General features: G+C 49.4%; 1 protein-coding gene across 1 annotated transcript in view; it reads right to left on the bottom strand.

Annotated features, from left to right (window-relative positions):
• The window catches only part of CASP6 (caspase 6), a 161,127-nt gene extending 157,903 nt beyond the window's left edge, over positions 1 to 3,224 (bottom strand). The window contains exon 1 of the mRNA XM_069630880.1: positions 2,903 to 3,224. Within this exon, the coding sequence (XP_069486981.1) occupies positions 2,903 to 2,936 (34 nt within the window). The 5' untranslated portion in view covers positions 2,937 to 3,224. The remainder of the gene's footprint in view (positions 1 to 2,902) is intronic.
• Positions 3,225 to 16,628: the final 13,404 nt, after the last annotated feature.

A 16,628-nucleotide genomic window follows, 5' to 3' on the forward strand; every position in this document is an offset into this window, starting at 1 on the left:
TACTTTGAGTCTAAAATGTTTAGTTGGTGCAACCTCTACCTGGGTTTCATAATTAGTAGAGCCTCCCCGAACCCTCCCTGCACATGTCCTTGATTTGGTCCCAAAACCTTGAAAAGCTGACCCATGCCCTAGTTGGGCACACCTATTTTGCCCCTACAAAAGGAGTGTGTTGCTGCATCACCCTGTGTTTTCCATACCTTCCATGGTGCCTGTTCCTGCATGCAGTTGTGCTTTAAGGTAGGCCTTGTCCTTGGTCTTGTTGCCGGTTATTTGGCCCCATGCCCTGTCCAATCGTATACCCAGATTTGATGGCTGTTTTGGGGACTCAGCTGAGGGAGCTGTGTTCCCCGCTTAGCCACAGCCCGCCTTGGACTATGAGGGAGCTGCTCCCGCTACAAATGCCCAAGCACCAGAGAGGAGCAAGGGAGAAGATTGGTGACACAACATCTACTGATGTTTGTCCTGTGAACTGGTGCCCTCTAACCTGGTTACTGTAAGGAGAAGGATGCTTGCTGTGGCTGCACTTAGCCACACCTACCTGGCTGCAGTATCCGAAGACCAGAGGAGAAAGAAAGCGATGCCCAATCGGTGGGTGCCCGGTAAGGTAAGGAGAAACCATGGAGAAAAAAATCCAATAATGCCGGTCACCAAGAGTATACCAGAGAATTTTCATAACGCCTGTTCCAACAATTTACACCACTATTGCTACTGCAGAGCTCAATTTCATGAGGTTGGTAACTGCAATGTATGCCAGAATTCCCAAAGTGAAGATTTTTATGATGCCTATGCGCACAATATATGCCAGCAGCATTGTCTTATGAAACATATTTTCATGATAGGTGTGCTCACAAAACATAATCTAGCGTCTTAAACAAGTCAGAATCCAACTGCAGTCTGCTATTTACAAAAATAAAAACCAATTCAGGTTTTTAATAAAAAGTTGCGTACTTTGCTTTGTAATTTTTCTTCTTTACTTGCATTACAATGTAATAAAACCAGCTTCATTAGTATAGCAATAATAATCTGCATTTACATAGCGCTATGAACCCTCAAACCCTCTGAGTTATGAGCGCTGTTTATTAATACCCACGTGTGTGGTGCTCATTTATCAACCTCAGAAGGATGAAAGGCTGAGTTTGGCATTGCCGGGATTCGAACCTTTGTTCGGCAGGCTCTGCAGGAGACAAACCGAGCGCTCTACCCACTGTGCTATTTGACAGGCGTGTTGATTGAATGATCTTGGGGAGGGATTTGTTGGAGAGTGACTTGCAGCAGTCATGGGGAGTACATTCTAGGGTTTCTCCCTGGCAGTGGCGTCGCTGGGGGTGGAGGGGCTCTGAAATCCTGCCCCCCACGCCCCACCGCAGCTGGGCTACTCGCTCTGCAGTGCTCTGTCTGCCAGCACAGCACACACCCAGGGCCGCAATGAATGCTGCCACACATCAATGAAGAGCTGTTAAGTCACCCTGTAGCCAAGAGCAGCCCCTCCTATCAGAATGTAGCACACAAAACCGCTAATGATGGGTCATTAGCAACTTAATGGTTTAGTGCCTGCATTCTGATGGGAGGGGAGATACAAATAAGGGGTGTGGTAGTTGGTGTGCACAAAAGATTTTCTGCAAGAGTGCTTCTGACGTCACACATGCACTTTTATAGGCCCCCGAGCCCCTACTTTTGTCTGTGGCCCACTCTGTGCCCCTCCTAAATTAGATTCCTGGCGATGCCACTGCTGCCTGGGCACCGATTTGGCTAGAAACTTCCCTGGGCAGGACATCCTAAATATTTCAGGGTTGATAACGTAAGAGCCACTGACTTCGGTAATAGCAACATCTGCTACTTACAGCAGCACAGGGGGGGGGCACACATTTGCCCGGAGGAAGTACTTTATAAATTGGTCTTGTAATGAAAAGGTAACAATGTATGATTTCCCCTTATTGGCTTCATATTCTGTATCTATACAACTATGAGCACGTGATATAGAGGAAACGAGAAAAGCGGTGGTCCCATCATGGAATGACCCTTTTCTTGTTTTGAATGGAGGTCAGAATTGGCCTCAGCATTAACTGAAAGTGACGGGCGGATGCGATTAGCAGTTATCTGCCCGTCAATTGTCCAGTAAAACCTCCTAAAAGGGGTCGCTGGCAGTGGTTCTGCTCACACTTTTACGATGAACAGCTGCATGTGTCTATAGCATATCTCACTTTAATATGTGTGCGCGCTTTGCTGGTGCATTGCGTTGCAGCCGATCCCTGTAATCTAAGAGTGAAGTCTGCTCAAAGTGTGTCCGCGAAGGAGGGAGGGAGGGGGACATGTTCAAACCTGCCCTGCAACTGCGGGAACGATAGCCCTGCCGAGCGGCTGTAAACAGACCACAACCATACCGAAATGGAGCAACAAGGAAGTGTTTCTTACAGGAACAAATGACACGGCGAGTGCTTTAAACCAGATCTATATAAAGTTTTTTGCTCCATATATTCGAGGATTTTTTTTTTTTATAATTCACAAATAAGCATAAAAAGTTAAATAGCGTTATTAAATCCGGAAAGACGATTCTTACGCGGGGCAGTTGACAGATGAGTATATCTCTGCAAGTACAAGAAATGGGGTGGGAGGGTAGATGGGGTGGTCAGATCAGATGGGTGTGAGCTGTTGTCTAGTTAGAATGCCCACTAGAAAAAGCAACCAAACGACGGTACTCTAAGACGTCAAGCTGCGCATGTGGCAAATGGATTTATAAAATGCAGCTCTTGCGCCCTTGTCTGCGCTTAAAATACAGTGCAAGCCCTAGGTCGGGAAAGACCCGCTGTTCTTGAGAAATGTTGCTCCTCAAAATAATTAGTCTCTGAGCATCGCTAGTTAACAAGATTTGGCTAAACTGCCTCTCCCTTTCCGACCCTCTTACCATGCGAACGGTGCGTCTTGCTTGGGTCGGCCATATTCGAGACTTCTTGGGTCAGACGGTGCCTCTGCAACGGCGAGTCCCCGGAGATTGAGAAAACAAAGTCTCGGGCGCAGCGCTTTTGTGACAGCCGATCTGCTCTCTGCCAGCGGCGCCGAATGCTGCCTGGCTCATACTTCCTGGTCTAGCCACGCCCTCTACTCTACCCTGCTGACTAACACTTCGCCTGTGGCGGCGTTGTATGATATTCAGCATCCATGCCTTCCAAGTAGGCTGACCAGATTCAAAAAGTAAAAAACCTGGACATGGCAGCTAACATAAAAGTAGGACTAACTCCTGAAAGTGGCTGTCAAGACACTACACTGCAGTAGTGTGGGAGGAGAAGGAGATTTAAGTGTTACTGGTGGAATACACACATTTCATAATTAATGTATCACAAGCTACTGTGGTGGCTAAGCCCGTGCCTCGAGCCGCCTCACTCGCACACACATAGGCATTCACATAGGGACACCAACACACGTCTTATGCTCGTGAGGTCCAGGCAGCAACTGCCGCACAGACCGTCTTTATTCATTCCACGCATGCGCGGCCCGAAACGAGGCTCGCGCATGCGCGCCTTTACTTGAAGACGTGACATCCCTCCTTTTCTTTAAACAGAAACACAACATTAACGAAACAACTTTAAACTGACCCAATGTGGGTCGCTGACCTGGCTCGGTCCTGAGTCCAGGACATAGTCCTTAAAACGGACAGGTGGTTTACGACCCTGCCGCACCGGGTACCGGCTGCTACTCCCTGGGGTCGGCAGCGGTGTCACGTCACGTGGTGGCATGTCCATTGATGTGTCGGCTTCAGGGGTCTCTGCACTTTCCTCTGGTGGGGGAACCTCTTCCGGCTCTTCCTCCCGGTGTCGTACCTCTACCTTCTTGAAGACGGACTTGTGGCGGGTGACTGTTCCTCTCTCACTGGCAGCGGTTACCATAGTCGCCTTCACGTGTGTGACTGTCCACGGTTGTGGCTCCTACGTGAGCGACAATTTTCCCTTGGGTCGGCGGTTCCGGACGAGTACCGAATCCCCTACGGCTACCTCCTTCTCCTGCAGGCCTCTCCTCACACTCTCTTTCTCGTTGCGGGCTGCTCTCTCCTGTCAGACCTTGTCATCGTCGATGATCCCTGGCTCACGGCCCTCTACTTACGGAATGGGCCCCCTCGGGCAGCGTCCAAACAATGCTTCGGCCGGGGTGACTCCTGTCGACTGGTGGGGTGTCGTTCTGTATTCCCAGAGGAACTCAAAGAGGTTCTTCTTCAGTTCTCCTCTGCCGTTTGCCGATATTCGGAAGACTTTGTTCAACGTTCTCATGAGTCTTTCTGCTTCTCCATTGGCGCGGGGCCAGAGTGGTGATCATTTTCTGTGTTGGATCCCCCTCTCCTTCATGTACTGCACAAATTGGTTCCCTGTGAACAGTGGCCCGTTGTCGGAACACAGGACCTTTGGGAAGCCATGAGTTGCGAACATCTTTTCTAGGGCCAAAATGGTGTGGTCACTTGCTGTTGAGTCCACTAGCTCCACTTCCGGGTACCTCGACCACTGGTCCACTACGGCCAAGAAATACATGCCCCTCCCAGTTGACCCGAAGTCGGCATGGACTGTGTCCCAGGGACGTTCACTCCTTTCCATGGAGTTGATTGGCGGAGCCCTCTCCACCGGGCTCGCAGCTTGACATGGCAAGCACTTCCGCACGTGCGCCTCCACCAGGCTTTCTAGGTCCGGAAACCACACTTTTGGTGTCAGTCGTGCCTTTGTCTTCGCGACACCCTGGTGACCGGTGTGTGCTAGTTCCAGGACCCGGGCTCTCAGCACTTGTGGGATGACGATCTGTCGCCCTCGCAGTAATAGTCCATCGTCCGAAATCGAGAGTTCATCTTGCACTTTCCAAAGCGCTTGAAGGTCTCTCTGTGCCCTGTCCTCTCGCCTGGTGTTGTTCTGGAGGACCTCTTTCCAATCCCCGCTACGTATCGCAGCCTGTATGATCTTGAATACTTTGTCAGTCGTCGATTCCTTGGCCACGACTTCCCTCGACATCGCTACTGGCATTGCACTTTCGACGATGTTGTGGACAAACTCCTGACACTCCACCATCGCACCGGGACCGTGCCCTCTTTCACAGTTTGGGTGGCGGGACAGGTAATCTGCTGGGTTGTTGGTTCCGGGCCTGTACACCAGTTTAACCCCATACTCAATGAGAGCAAGCATCTAACGCTGGATCCGAGGTGCGGGCTTCGACGATACTCCTGCCAAGATTGGTAGGAGTGGTTTTGGTTCGTCACAACTGTTACCGGTTTCCCGAGGATATAGAGGTGAAAATGCTGGCAACACCACAAGATCGCTAGCGCGTCCCTCTTGATTTTTGAGTAGCGTCTTTCGGTGTCTGTGAGGGCCTTACTCACGTAGGCAATGGGCGCATGTTGCCTCTGGCATCTGATTGCATGAGAGCAGCTCCCAGTCCCACCGGGCTGGCATCTACAACTATCTCCAACTCCGCAGTGGGGTCGAAATACGCCATCCAGTCTTGGTCAGAGAGTGCTCTCTTTATTTCCAGAAATGCCTCCTGTTCTTTCTTTTCCCAAGTCCATGGTGCCTCGTTCTTGGTCAGGGCTCGGAGTGGTTCAGATAGGGACGCTAGGCCTTTTATGAATCGTCCACAGTAATTGACCATCCCTAGGAAACTGCGCACTTCCGTGGGGGATTGGGGCACCGCGGCTTCACGGATGTCCCTGATTTTCTCTGGGTCCGGCGACACCCCACTTGCGTGGAAAATGAACCCGAAGAATCCAATGCGATCATTAAAGAACCCGCACTTCCCACGGTGCAGGGTAATGCCCAACTCTTTCAGCCTCTGCAAAGTTGACTCCAAACACTTCATGTGTTCGGCCTGAGACGCTGCAAATACTAAAATGTCATCGCTTATATTGAGCACCCCCTTCAGACCTGCTAGTGCTCCTCTTATGGCATTTTGAAAAACTTCCGCAGCGGAGGACACGCCGAAGCTGAGACGTTTGAACTGGTAGAGGCCCTCATGAGTGGTAAAGTTTGTTATATATCTCGAGTCCGGATGAAGTTCTAGCTGGTGATACCCTGACCTCAGATCTAGCTTGGAGAAGACCTTGGACCCCTGTAGCTCACCCATAATGTCGTCCAGCGTAGGTGTAATATGGCGTTCCCGTTTGATGTCAGCATTCGGGAGTCGCATGTCCACACAAATGCGGACCGCACCGGGCTGTTTCAGTTTTGGTGCCACGACAATGGGCGAGACCCAGGGAGTTGGCCCTCGACTTTCTCGATAATGTCCATCTCGATGAGTGATTGGAGCTCCTTCTCGACTTGTGACGGGAGGTAGAGGGGTATTTTTCGGTGTTTTAGTGCTGTGGGCCGTATTGTCTCATTGATGTGCAGGCACACTGGGGCTGCCTTCAGTTTGCCCACTCCCTGGAAAATGCTGGAGTACCTGTCCAGAAGTGGGTCAACATCCACTTGGTATACCGCCAGTGCGAATTGCACTATGTCTAAGGCCTCCGACGTGGCGCAGTTCAGCAGTGAATGCGGGCTGACGTCAGTGATGAAGAATCTTGCCTTGATTGCCTTGGTCCCATGGGTCACGGGCGCCACGAACACACCTTGAATCGCAGGGGTGTGTTGCCCCCAAAAGTGAATATTTTGGCTTTTGATTTGTCCAGCGGCGGCAGGCCCAGGATGGCTTCGTAGTGCTCTGTGGCTAGCACACACACGGAGGCCCCTGTGTCGATCAGTACTTGTGTAGGGGCATGTCACGATTCCTCCCACGCGCACACCACTGGCCCGGGATCGTGTGGTCTCCAAAGCGCTCCCCCGCCCCACGTCTCGCTCATCCCTTTCTCCCTCTCCTCTCCGGGACTCACGTGGATACTCACATGCCTTGCGCGCTCAGCCGCGCCTGGTCCGTAACAGGACTGCTCTCAGGCTACGGCCGTTTCTTCATTGGCAGTTACCTTGGTGCCTGGGATCACGAAGGACTAGCATCGGGCTTCCGCGTCGCAGGACTGTAAGGTCGCGTGACACGCTTGCCCGATCACGTGATCCAGCCGCGCATCACGTGACCAGAAGCGCTCATCACGTGACCAGAAGCGCAAGTACTTATATACAGGAAACCCAGGTACTCGTTGCTTCACAGCTGTGCTCTGCATCCTGTTTGGCGTTACGTACTTCAGATCACTGACTACTCACGGAATCGACCTGGCCTGCTCTACTGGACTCTTCTTGGATTTCCCCTTGGATTTGTTACTTGGTGATTATTGGCTTTCGACCACGGACTGTTTGGACTGCCTCACTGATTCTCCCTCTGGCACTTCGATTCTTTGGACTTCTTGTCTCTCAGCTCCACAGTTTACTCCTGCTAACAGGCGGATAAGCCGACTACTACTCCTTTTGGGGTAATTCAGTCCACGTGGGTCCCGGACCTCCCCATTAGGTTCATCATCTCTACCTTGACCTCCTTAGGTAAGACCTTTACGTTTTTCCTAACACTGTGGTTTATTGCTTATTGCTTGGTACTTAATCCGCATTTTCTTGCAGCAGCTTGGGGTCCCAGAGGTTCGCGGTCCCGGATTTGAACATCTCCGCCTGTGGCCTCAACGGCTGCACAGAGAGTGACTTTGGGTTCTCTCTGTGCGGCATTTGGGGATGGAGGCATCTTCTGCCTACACGCCACTCAAGTCACAACAGGGCACCTTGAATGTCCACGACACATGTGCGTTGCCTCCTTTTCTTTGTTCCCGTGCCTAGGTTCGAGATGAAGAAGATCTCTTCATCCTCTTCTTCCTCTTCCGCAATATTGAACCTGTGAGTGTCCTGTTCTAACGTGGCGATGCTTCGTTGTCTCCTGAAACCGCCTCCACTTGCTCTCGCTGGCCCTCTGTGCATGGTCACTGGGGCAGCTGCTCGACACATCCTCGCGTAGAGTCCCGGCGTGTTGCATCTCCCGCAAACTCTAGTCTTCGCCGGACAGTCCTCCGAGTGTGGCAGATCATACCCACAGTATTGGCACACAGCTGGGGCACCGTGCGTAGGTGTTGCTTCCTGGCGCTTCTGGCTCCAGCGAGTTTTTGACGGGGCTTGTCTCCCCACTGCAAACGTTTCCTCACTTTTACACGGGTGCACTGCAACGTCCATTTTTGCACCTCTACTCTCAGAATCTGCCATTGCAATTTGCTGAAGCTACAGCCCTGGATCACTTGGTTGCGAATCATTACCTCTTCATTGTCCCACTTGCAGGTGCTCGCTAACTGCCGCAAACGTGCACAAAATTGGTCCAGAGACTCATCATCATGCTGTTTCTCCCCATACATGACGAATCTGTCGAAATGAACATTTGACAATTTAAAAAAATGATTGTGAAGCACCGTTTTGACAGCTGCATAAGTCACTACCTGCAGGTTTAATGATTCATAAATCAGCAGAACTTCCGTACCTGCCAAGTAGAGCAATGTTGCCACTATCGCGTCATCATCGTTCTCCCTAGTCGCTGTAAAAAACATGTCTAATTTCTTTATCCACAGGAGCCGTTTGGGGCCCAGTTTCGAGGGTGGGCCCGAGGTGTCAAACTCCTGCATTGGCTGTAGTGATCCATGTTGTCACTGTGTCACTCATGCCGGCGTGGGCGCTTCACTATCACTGTCCGTCATCTTCACAGGTCGCACAGGCACCTCCCTTTTAATGGAGGCCGCAAACCTGACCTAGACAGACGCTGACGTACCTGGGTGTGTGGACTGCAATGATATGTTGAGCATCAGCCTCGGCACCGGTTACTGGCTGACAGCCAGGGTCTGGGTAGCCTCTTTACCACCTTGCCGTGAAGAACCTGTTGCCACAAGCCAGAAATGTAGTCCTCCGGACTGGAGGAGCACAGGGGTTCCAAAAATTGAGGTTTGTACCTTCCTCAGCATGTGGGCAGCGCACAAGCACCCTCGCGGGCCGCTACTGCCTCACACGCTAAAAACAAAATGGCCGCCATCACGCGTCGGGTCCAGGATGCGTTGGAAGACAATGTACGTGATTGACACACTTGCGCGTGTTGAAACGCTCTCCTCGTTGCATCCGTCCTCGTTGACAATGTGGTGGCTAAGTCTGTGCCTCGGGCCGCCTCACTCGCACACACGTAGGCATTCACACAAGGAGACACCAACACACGTCTTATGCTCGTGAGGTCCTGGCAGCAACTGCCGCACGGACCGTCTTTATTCATTCCGCACATACGCGGCCCGAAACGAGGCTCGCGCATGTGCGCTTTTACTTGAAGACGTAACAGCTACCACTATCTTAATTCGTAAAATGCAACATTTCTTGTGTGTCAGATTGTGCATTCCTGCCTGCCAGCTATGAAGACCTACTACTAAAAACCGTGACCACTGTGCATTTTCCAATGGAAAAATAATCTTGAGAAAGGGGGACAGAGCACCCAATTCTGGGACAGTCCCTGCAAACCAGGAAGCGTGGTCACCCTACTTTCAAGTGGGCGTGGCTTCAGGGCCTTCACTCTGTCATGGGAAGCCGAATATCATACCATACTGCATAATATATCGGCTTCTCAAGTTAGAGTGTGAGAAGGGGTGCCCCGGGGGGAACGCAAAGCGTTTCCTCCCAGAGAGCTGACCTGCGTGTAGAGCGCCTCAAGGGATATATAGGAGGCAGGGAAGGTTCGGGAGCAGGTGACAGTTGGGGGAAAGTGTTTGTCGGGGGGCGAGCGTTTGTCCAGGTCGCCTGCTCCTGAGCCTTCCCTGCGTGGGCCCCTAGTTTTTGGCAGGTGGCGGTGGTGAGGTAGGACTTTTAGTTAGCGTTGAGTAATAGGGCGGGTATGCATAGTTAGGTGTTTTTTAACAAAATGTTACCAAATATATAGCTGTGTGTACCGTAGATAAGGTATGCCCAACCTTACCACTGGGGGTGCGGCGCCCAAGCAGGCCGATCGGGCCTGAGGTGGGTTTGTGCAGCGTCGCAGCAGGTTTTTTTTCAAGAGCGCCATATGGGTTTCGGCTGTGCCTCATGGGGGGCGTGTAGCGCTTCCCCCATCTGCCGGTCCCCAGTGCGACGAGGTGGGGGAAGGGGCACCGGGCATCTCGCCACCCCCTTTGAGGATAGCGGGAGCGCAGAGCTCATTGGTGCCAAGCCAGCGACGAACTTCGGTGGTGGCGCTGAGGGGGAGCGCACTTCAGGCACTGTGACTCAACGAGGCCATCAGGGGCAGTGCAGAGCCCTTAAAGGGCCCGCACCTGCTTTTGGATGCCGTTTAGCTGGGCAAGTGGTGTTGGGGGGCAGCCTTTATGGCTGGGGGGGTTATTAAGCTTTGGGGGGGTAGTGGCTTTCAAAAAAAAATATTGTGATGTTTAATAATATAGTACAGCCAGCAGGGCAAGTAGTGTAGAAGCTGTGGGCTGTGCCAGCTACTTTAATTTTGGGAAGGCGATAGGCGATTGCACAAGCCACAGAAGGCTGTGGCAGCAAGATGGTGGGGAAAGGGTCCAAGAAGAGGAGTTTGGTGGATGTCCAGGCCCTGAGGGAGGCTTTAGATATTATCAACAGGGCATCCAAATCCCAGCTCGAGGGTGTGGTGGGTGAAGTTACAGGGGAAAAGAGGGCCGGGGGAGGGAGCTCTCGCTGCAGTTGTGGTGTGTAGCCCTGCGGCAGGTAGAGGAGAGGTTTGGGAGAATGGAGGCAGGAGGAGCAGGAAGAAAACCCCCAGGAGAGCGCTCAGGGGTTAAGGGAGGTAGGAAAAGGGTCAGGCAGGGGGTCGAGGGTTAGGGAGCCGGTCGAGGGCGCCAGCGGTAGGAGAATGCAAAAGGGAGCGGAGCAAGCAGAGGGTGAGGAGAGGGGTGCCGGGGAGCACAGAGGGGCGGCGGAGCGGAGGGCTAAAGGAGGGAAATATCTGCAGAAGAGTGTAGGTGGGAGCAGGCCCGGCTCCAGCAGGGGGGACCAGGGGGCCCGGCCCCCCCAAGGCCACTCCTTGGCCCCCCTAGAAAGGAGGCCTTGAATGTGGGACCCATCGGAGTGGGGGATTTGGGTGTGGGGGGCATTTCACTCTAAATGTGCAGCAGGAACCTCTGAGGGATAAGCATTCTGGGAGGCTGCAGTGCAGGAAGCGCGGCCAGAATTAGTTTGTTTGCCCTGGACTATGATCTATGCCTCATAGCCATGAAAGCACAAAAGACTAGGGAGATGAAGGGCCATTCACACCTCTAAGTGAGGTAGCACACTTACTCAAGCATACTCAAGCACACTTACTTAAGCAGGCCCACAACTACTTTCTCAAACCTAAAATCACAAAGTTGGTTTCTGTAATTTAAAGTATGTTTATTTTTTGTGGGAATATAGCGTTTTTTTCACATCATGCTTAATTCAGTGTTTAACTATATCAAACAATAAATGACACATGATGTTGCTTTCACACAGATGTCTGCAGAAGGTGCATCAATCGACTGGGGTCCCTTACAAATTACATTGAAAATATATATTCTACTGCAATAACAACTGAGTATAAGTGAAAAATAAGGTTGGTAGAATCAAAAAAGTAATTCTGGAGCAGAGAGGAGTAAAATCAAAAAGTGATATATACAAGGATTTTTATTAAACATTACCATTATCATTGCTCTGCACAGCATAATTCTTTAGTATGTCTATGCCATTACAGAGGGGACAAGACATTAGTAAATGCCCCTTGGTTCTGCCACCAAAAGGTGCAGTTCAGTCTTAATTGCTTGGCCATATACCCTCTGCACTGGAACACATGTAGCAGTCTAACAATTTGGGGATGACTGCACACATTAGTGGCAGGGCCAAGGCTGATTTGCAGACAATGCTACGGAAGGCTGACCAGAGCAATGCCGGTGGTTATGATTGATTCTGAGACTTAAATCCATCCTTTTTTAGTTTTGCCTACTAAGGGTGAGCCATAACTCTTGCAGTGGGACCCAGATAGGATGGGTACAGGATATGAGGAGAAACACACATTCTATCGGACGGCGTTTGGTGATTTACCCACCCATAGACTAGCCAGGGCTATTTGAATGCCAATGGCATTACTACCAACTACCTGCCCCACACTGCCAAAATGTACCCTTTGGGAACTCTTTGAGCAAGCTCTAGCTCAAAGTAACACCAAACTTTGTGTTGTATAGGACCTGACAATTTTATATCTAAGCATTCTCTTGAGTGTTTATTTACTTTTTTTAATTTTTTTATTTCTTTTATTGATTTTATGCAAATAAAACAACACAAACCAAACAAGCAGGTGTTTATTTACTTAATTGCCTCTGTAAATGAGCTCCTGGCGTGATTAAAAAAAGTTGATTTTACAAGCAATATCTGTGTCAGTGCCTCTGTTCCTTGTACTGGAGTCCTGTCTAAAATAAGCAAGCCAGGAGTGTTGGCTTGTGTAAAGGTATTAGAAAGATATTTGCCAGGCGCTGTTATGTTATGTTAGGTGAATTTATAGCACACACATACACCCAAGGGCTTCTTGGCACGAGGAGAAACATAACAAAGCTGTAGCTAGAGAAAAAAAAGAGAGGTCCGCAGAAGACAGTAGTTTTGAGTAGTTGAGGGAAGTTAAGATGGTTCTCAACAGACTTAAGTTTAAAGGGGAGGCTGTTCCAAAGCTTGCCCGCCACAACAGAAAAGGCCCGACCTCTGAAGGCGGAACCTGGGAACCACGACCAAACGGTCGCTACCTGTGCGGAGATTCAGATGGGGAATACAGGGCTGGAACTTGTCCCAGGGCAATTCTGGGCCAACCTGATATAAGGCCCGATGAACAAAACATAATGATTTAAAGGCAATACGCTGTTATACTGGAAGCCAGTGCAAACTGCGTAATACCGGGCTGATGTGAGAGTCATACCGGGTTGCAGAAGCAACCCGAGTGGCTAAATTCTGGAGCAGTTGTAGCCGGTGGATAAGACCAACTGGCTGGGCCAAATAGAGGGTATTGCAGTAATTGATCCTGCTAGAAACAAGAGCGGCCACCACTGGCAGACGAAGTGAAGATGGGAGAAAAGGTAGAATCTTGCGGAGAACCCGCAGCAAGAAGTGACCAGGCTGACATACTGCACTCACCTGTGAGGCCATAGACAGTGAGGCCCACAAATAAACCCCCAAGTTCTTTACCACTGTCACCGGAATGGGAAAAGCACCCAGTGAGGTAGGCCAAAAGGAAGAGGACCAGGAGTCAGAGGTGGCCAATGATCCCACCACCAGGACCTCTGTCTTTATCCCCGTTAAGTTTAAGCCAACTGGCGCTCATCCAATCCCCCAAAGCTAATTGGCAGTCACACAAATAGGAGGCACTGACATCATATGCCCAGGTACTCTGACAGTTTGCCATCTGTTATAGCAAGGTGGTACCTTTAAGGCAGTGCCTGGCAAATAACTATAAATGCCTAATCGAAAACAAAGCTGTTAGCTTTTCCAATGCGTGTTGATTTCAGTTTGTCTGCCTATGTGAAAATGTATATGCCCAGATGTGGGTGCCTTGTTTGCTATCCCTAGGAAATACAACTGCACCTCACCGGTTTGTTCCAATACGGCCCTACATGACAATGACAAGGCTAGGATGGCACGCATGGACTAGTTTCAGATCTTCCTCTCATGCATACTTGCCAGTGGGATTCGGACCTAAAAAGAATGTAGCTTTGTCTGTGTGAAAGCCTAGTCTACTCTGCCAGAACCTTTCATAATTCAAACTGGTAAGTACTGAATTGATAACCTCATACTGTTTGAATAACTTAAGAGAGTTTGCATGCAAACAGAATACATCATGTGTTTTGTGGGCCTTGTTTGGAAAGTATGATGTAAATCCTGGGTGCTGGGTGTTTAGGCAGTGCCGGAAAGGGAAATTATTTGCTGTGGGACCCCACCAGTGATCGGGAAGACAGTGGGTTGAGAGGATTATTACCACCCCCCACACCCCAATAAGCATTTGCCTCTTAGAAGATTAATCATGAACACCTGGAAAATAACACAAGAGAAGAGCCTTTTCTAATGTTTTGGGCAAAGTAGAAAAGGTGTACATCTTTTAAAACTAAAAAAACAGTATTTAAATATGTCCTAAAGCATGCAATCAGAGGTGGATTTAACTTTTGGACAAGGGACATGTGCCCATGCTCCTTCCCCCTGCTCTGTCTCTCTCCCCTCAAAAACACAAACAGCAAGGAATACACAGACCCTCCCAGTGAGGTCTTACCTTTTAAATGTGTCTCAGAGGCAGATTAATTACAACAGGAAGTGATTAGAGTTGCGAAACGGCAACTGGCAGTGACCATTGCTGTGGCACTTTTTTCTTAAAATGATATAATGCGTGACTGTTGGGTGATTGGAAATTAAGGGGATGCAGAACACGTTGTGTGAAGCAATGACCTTGTCATGCATTTCATTTCAGTTAATGTCTTATCAGATTTCTTTTAAATTCTCATTCATTTCTATGCTGGAGTTTGTAAGCTGTCATTAAGGATGGGGAAAATAAAGCTACTATCATGGTGGAACATTTTTCAAGTCAAGCAAAGTGCAAAATGTGGCACTAAAAGCATTTATCACCACTTTTTAAACCCTGCAGGAATTTGAATGATGTGGTAGGCGAAGTTGGATCGGACTTAACAAGTTTGCCTGTTCTAAAGGTCCGCTGCCGAATTCGATTATTTTTCCTCCAGTATGTATTTTTATGTTGGTGCAAAACCAATGGGTCCCTATGGAATCTGCCTGACTTTTCCACACTGGTAAAAGCAGGCAGATTCCAAAAGAAACCATTGTGGATGGCTGCCACAATCAATTATGGGAGGGATTTACACTTTGCCAGACACATAGTGGAACAGTGAAGATGAAAGGCGATATTTACCAGTGTTTTATGCTTGACTTTACCAGTACTTGCTGGAAACAATTACAATTGCATCAAGGAGCCCTTTTGCAAAAAACTGCAAACAGGAGTGGTGCAATTTAGCATCGAATACAAAATGATTTCCTTACTATTTTTCATCAACACGTTTCTACAATGATGACTTTGCCAGGTTGGTTTATCATGTGACTTTTTAAAGTAATTGTATAAAATGTAGTATTATTTTAAGTATTTAAAACCAAGCATTAGCACATATTTTTACCAACTTGATCTTGGAGGATGAATGGTCAAATATCTAAATTTCAAGCGAGTCTCAAATTCTGTCTTCACCGCTTAACCAAAGTGTGTGATCCTGAACAAATACTTTTATCACACTGTCCCTTACCTGCAAAATTAGGTGCCTCTAGAAGTTATTCAGTTCACAGTATATGCTATTTCAAAAAAGCCTCACCCGTGGTTTAATAGATGAGCAGTGCATGTGTCAGGACCTGCCAAGAACACACACGCACCATTCTTTGAAAATATCAGGCAACATGTATTGAACAAAATTGTGAAATTGAATAGCAAATCAAAGTAAATGCATCAAACAAAAAGCCATCAGGGACAATAGCATATTTTTTAAACATATGTAAACAGTATTTACCAGATAATGATGTACATGGGCATGGCAGGGGAGGAAAGGATTCTCCTCTCTGTCAAGCCCCAGCGGGAGCGATACCAGGAAGCTGGAAACCCCTCAACATGCATTATCTGCCTACTGATCCCCCTCCGCCAACCCTAGCTCTCTCTCTTGCATGCTACCACTCCCTGGTGCACTCAATTCAATGAAAGTTTTCTTCAAAAATCCAACAAAAAAATAAAGTGTTTTGCTTTGAAATGTCATTTTGTAAGAAACAAGATGTCCTATTCCTTGCTTCAGTATTCTGGCGAGGGGCGGCTGTCTTTTACAACTAGATGGTGGGACAACAAGCACCTCCTTCTGGGCCTGCTGGGAGTAGCCACAGTGTTTAAGATGGCATAGTTGGGCGCACACCGTCTGAGATGGAACAAAGACTGGGGGCCTCGATGCTCAGTCCTCACAGAGGAGGAGGAAGCATCACCCTTGATTCTCCCCAGCCAGGCCAAGAAACACATGGTGTGGGTTTTTGGGGTAGGTGGGATTGGAGGAAAATGGGAATGGTGGTCAGGGTGACCTGACCAGATGGAAGGTGAGTGGGTGTGAAAGGTGAAAGAGAAGTGCATATAATAGAAACAAGGAGGAGCAGATGGCAAGGGAAGATAAGTAGATTGTTGTTGCAACACTATTTTCCTAGTTTCTCTTTTGCTCTGTGCAGTTTTTATAGAGTGGTGCAAATGTATTTTCGCCCAGATTTGGGCAGACATTTGCTTATGGATCATGGATCTGGGAAATCTGGACTAATGCCATCACTTTGTTTAGGGTACTCATACGCCCACACATAATAGTAATTGGGCCCCCCTAATCACAAATTTGGACCACCCAGATGAAAAATCCTGGAGCCGGGCCTGGGTGGGAGGGGGAGAGAGCAGTCCCCATTGGGTAGTGAGGAGAGGGAGAGGTGCGGTACGGCCTCCCTGCCAGGTAGGTTTTTGGGTGGATGGCACAGTACGGTCCCCGCGGTTCCAGAGGAAGAGGGGGAAGAGGCCTTAAGAACGACCCCTCTGCAGGATTTAAGAGGACAGACTTGAGGGCGCAGCATGGCACCTAGCACAGAGGACCAAAGGGTGGAGGAGAGGATCCCTCGCCTGAGAAGAGAGGACCAGGCAGGGGTTCATACGGCCCTGCCGAGAAGACACCA

The sequence above is a fragment of the Ambystoma mexicanum genome, chromosome 6q (genome assembly GCF_040938575.1).
Source record: "Ambystoma mexicanum isolate Mex_15411 chromosome 6q, UKY_AmexF1_1, whole genome shotgun sequence".
NCBI classification, from domain to species: domain Eukaryota; kingdom Metazoa; phylum Chordata; class Amphibia; order Caudata; family Ambystomatidae; genus Ambystoma; species Ambystoma mexicanum.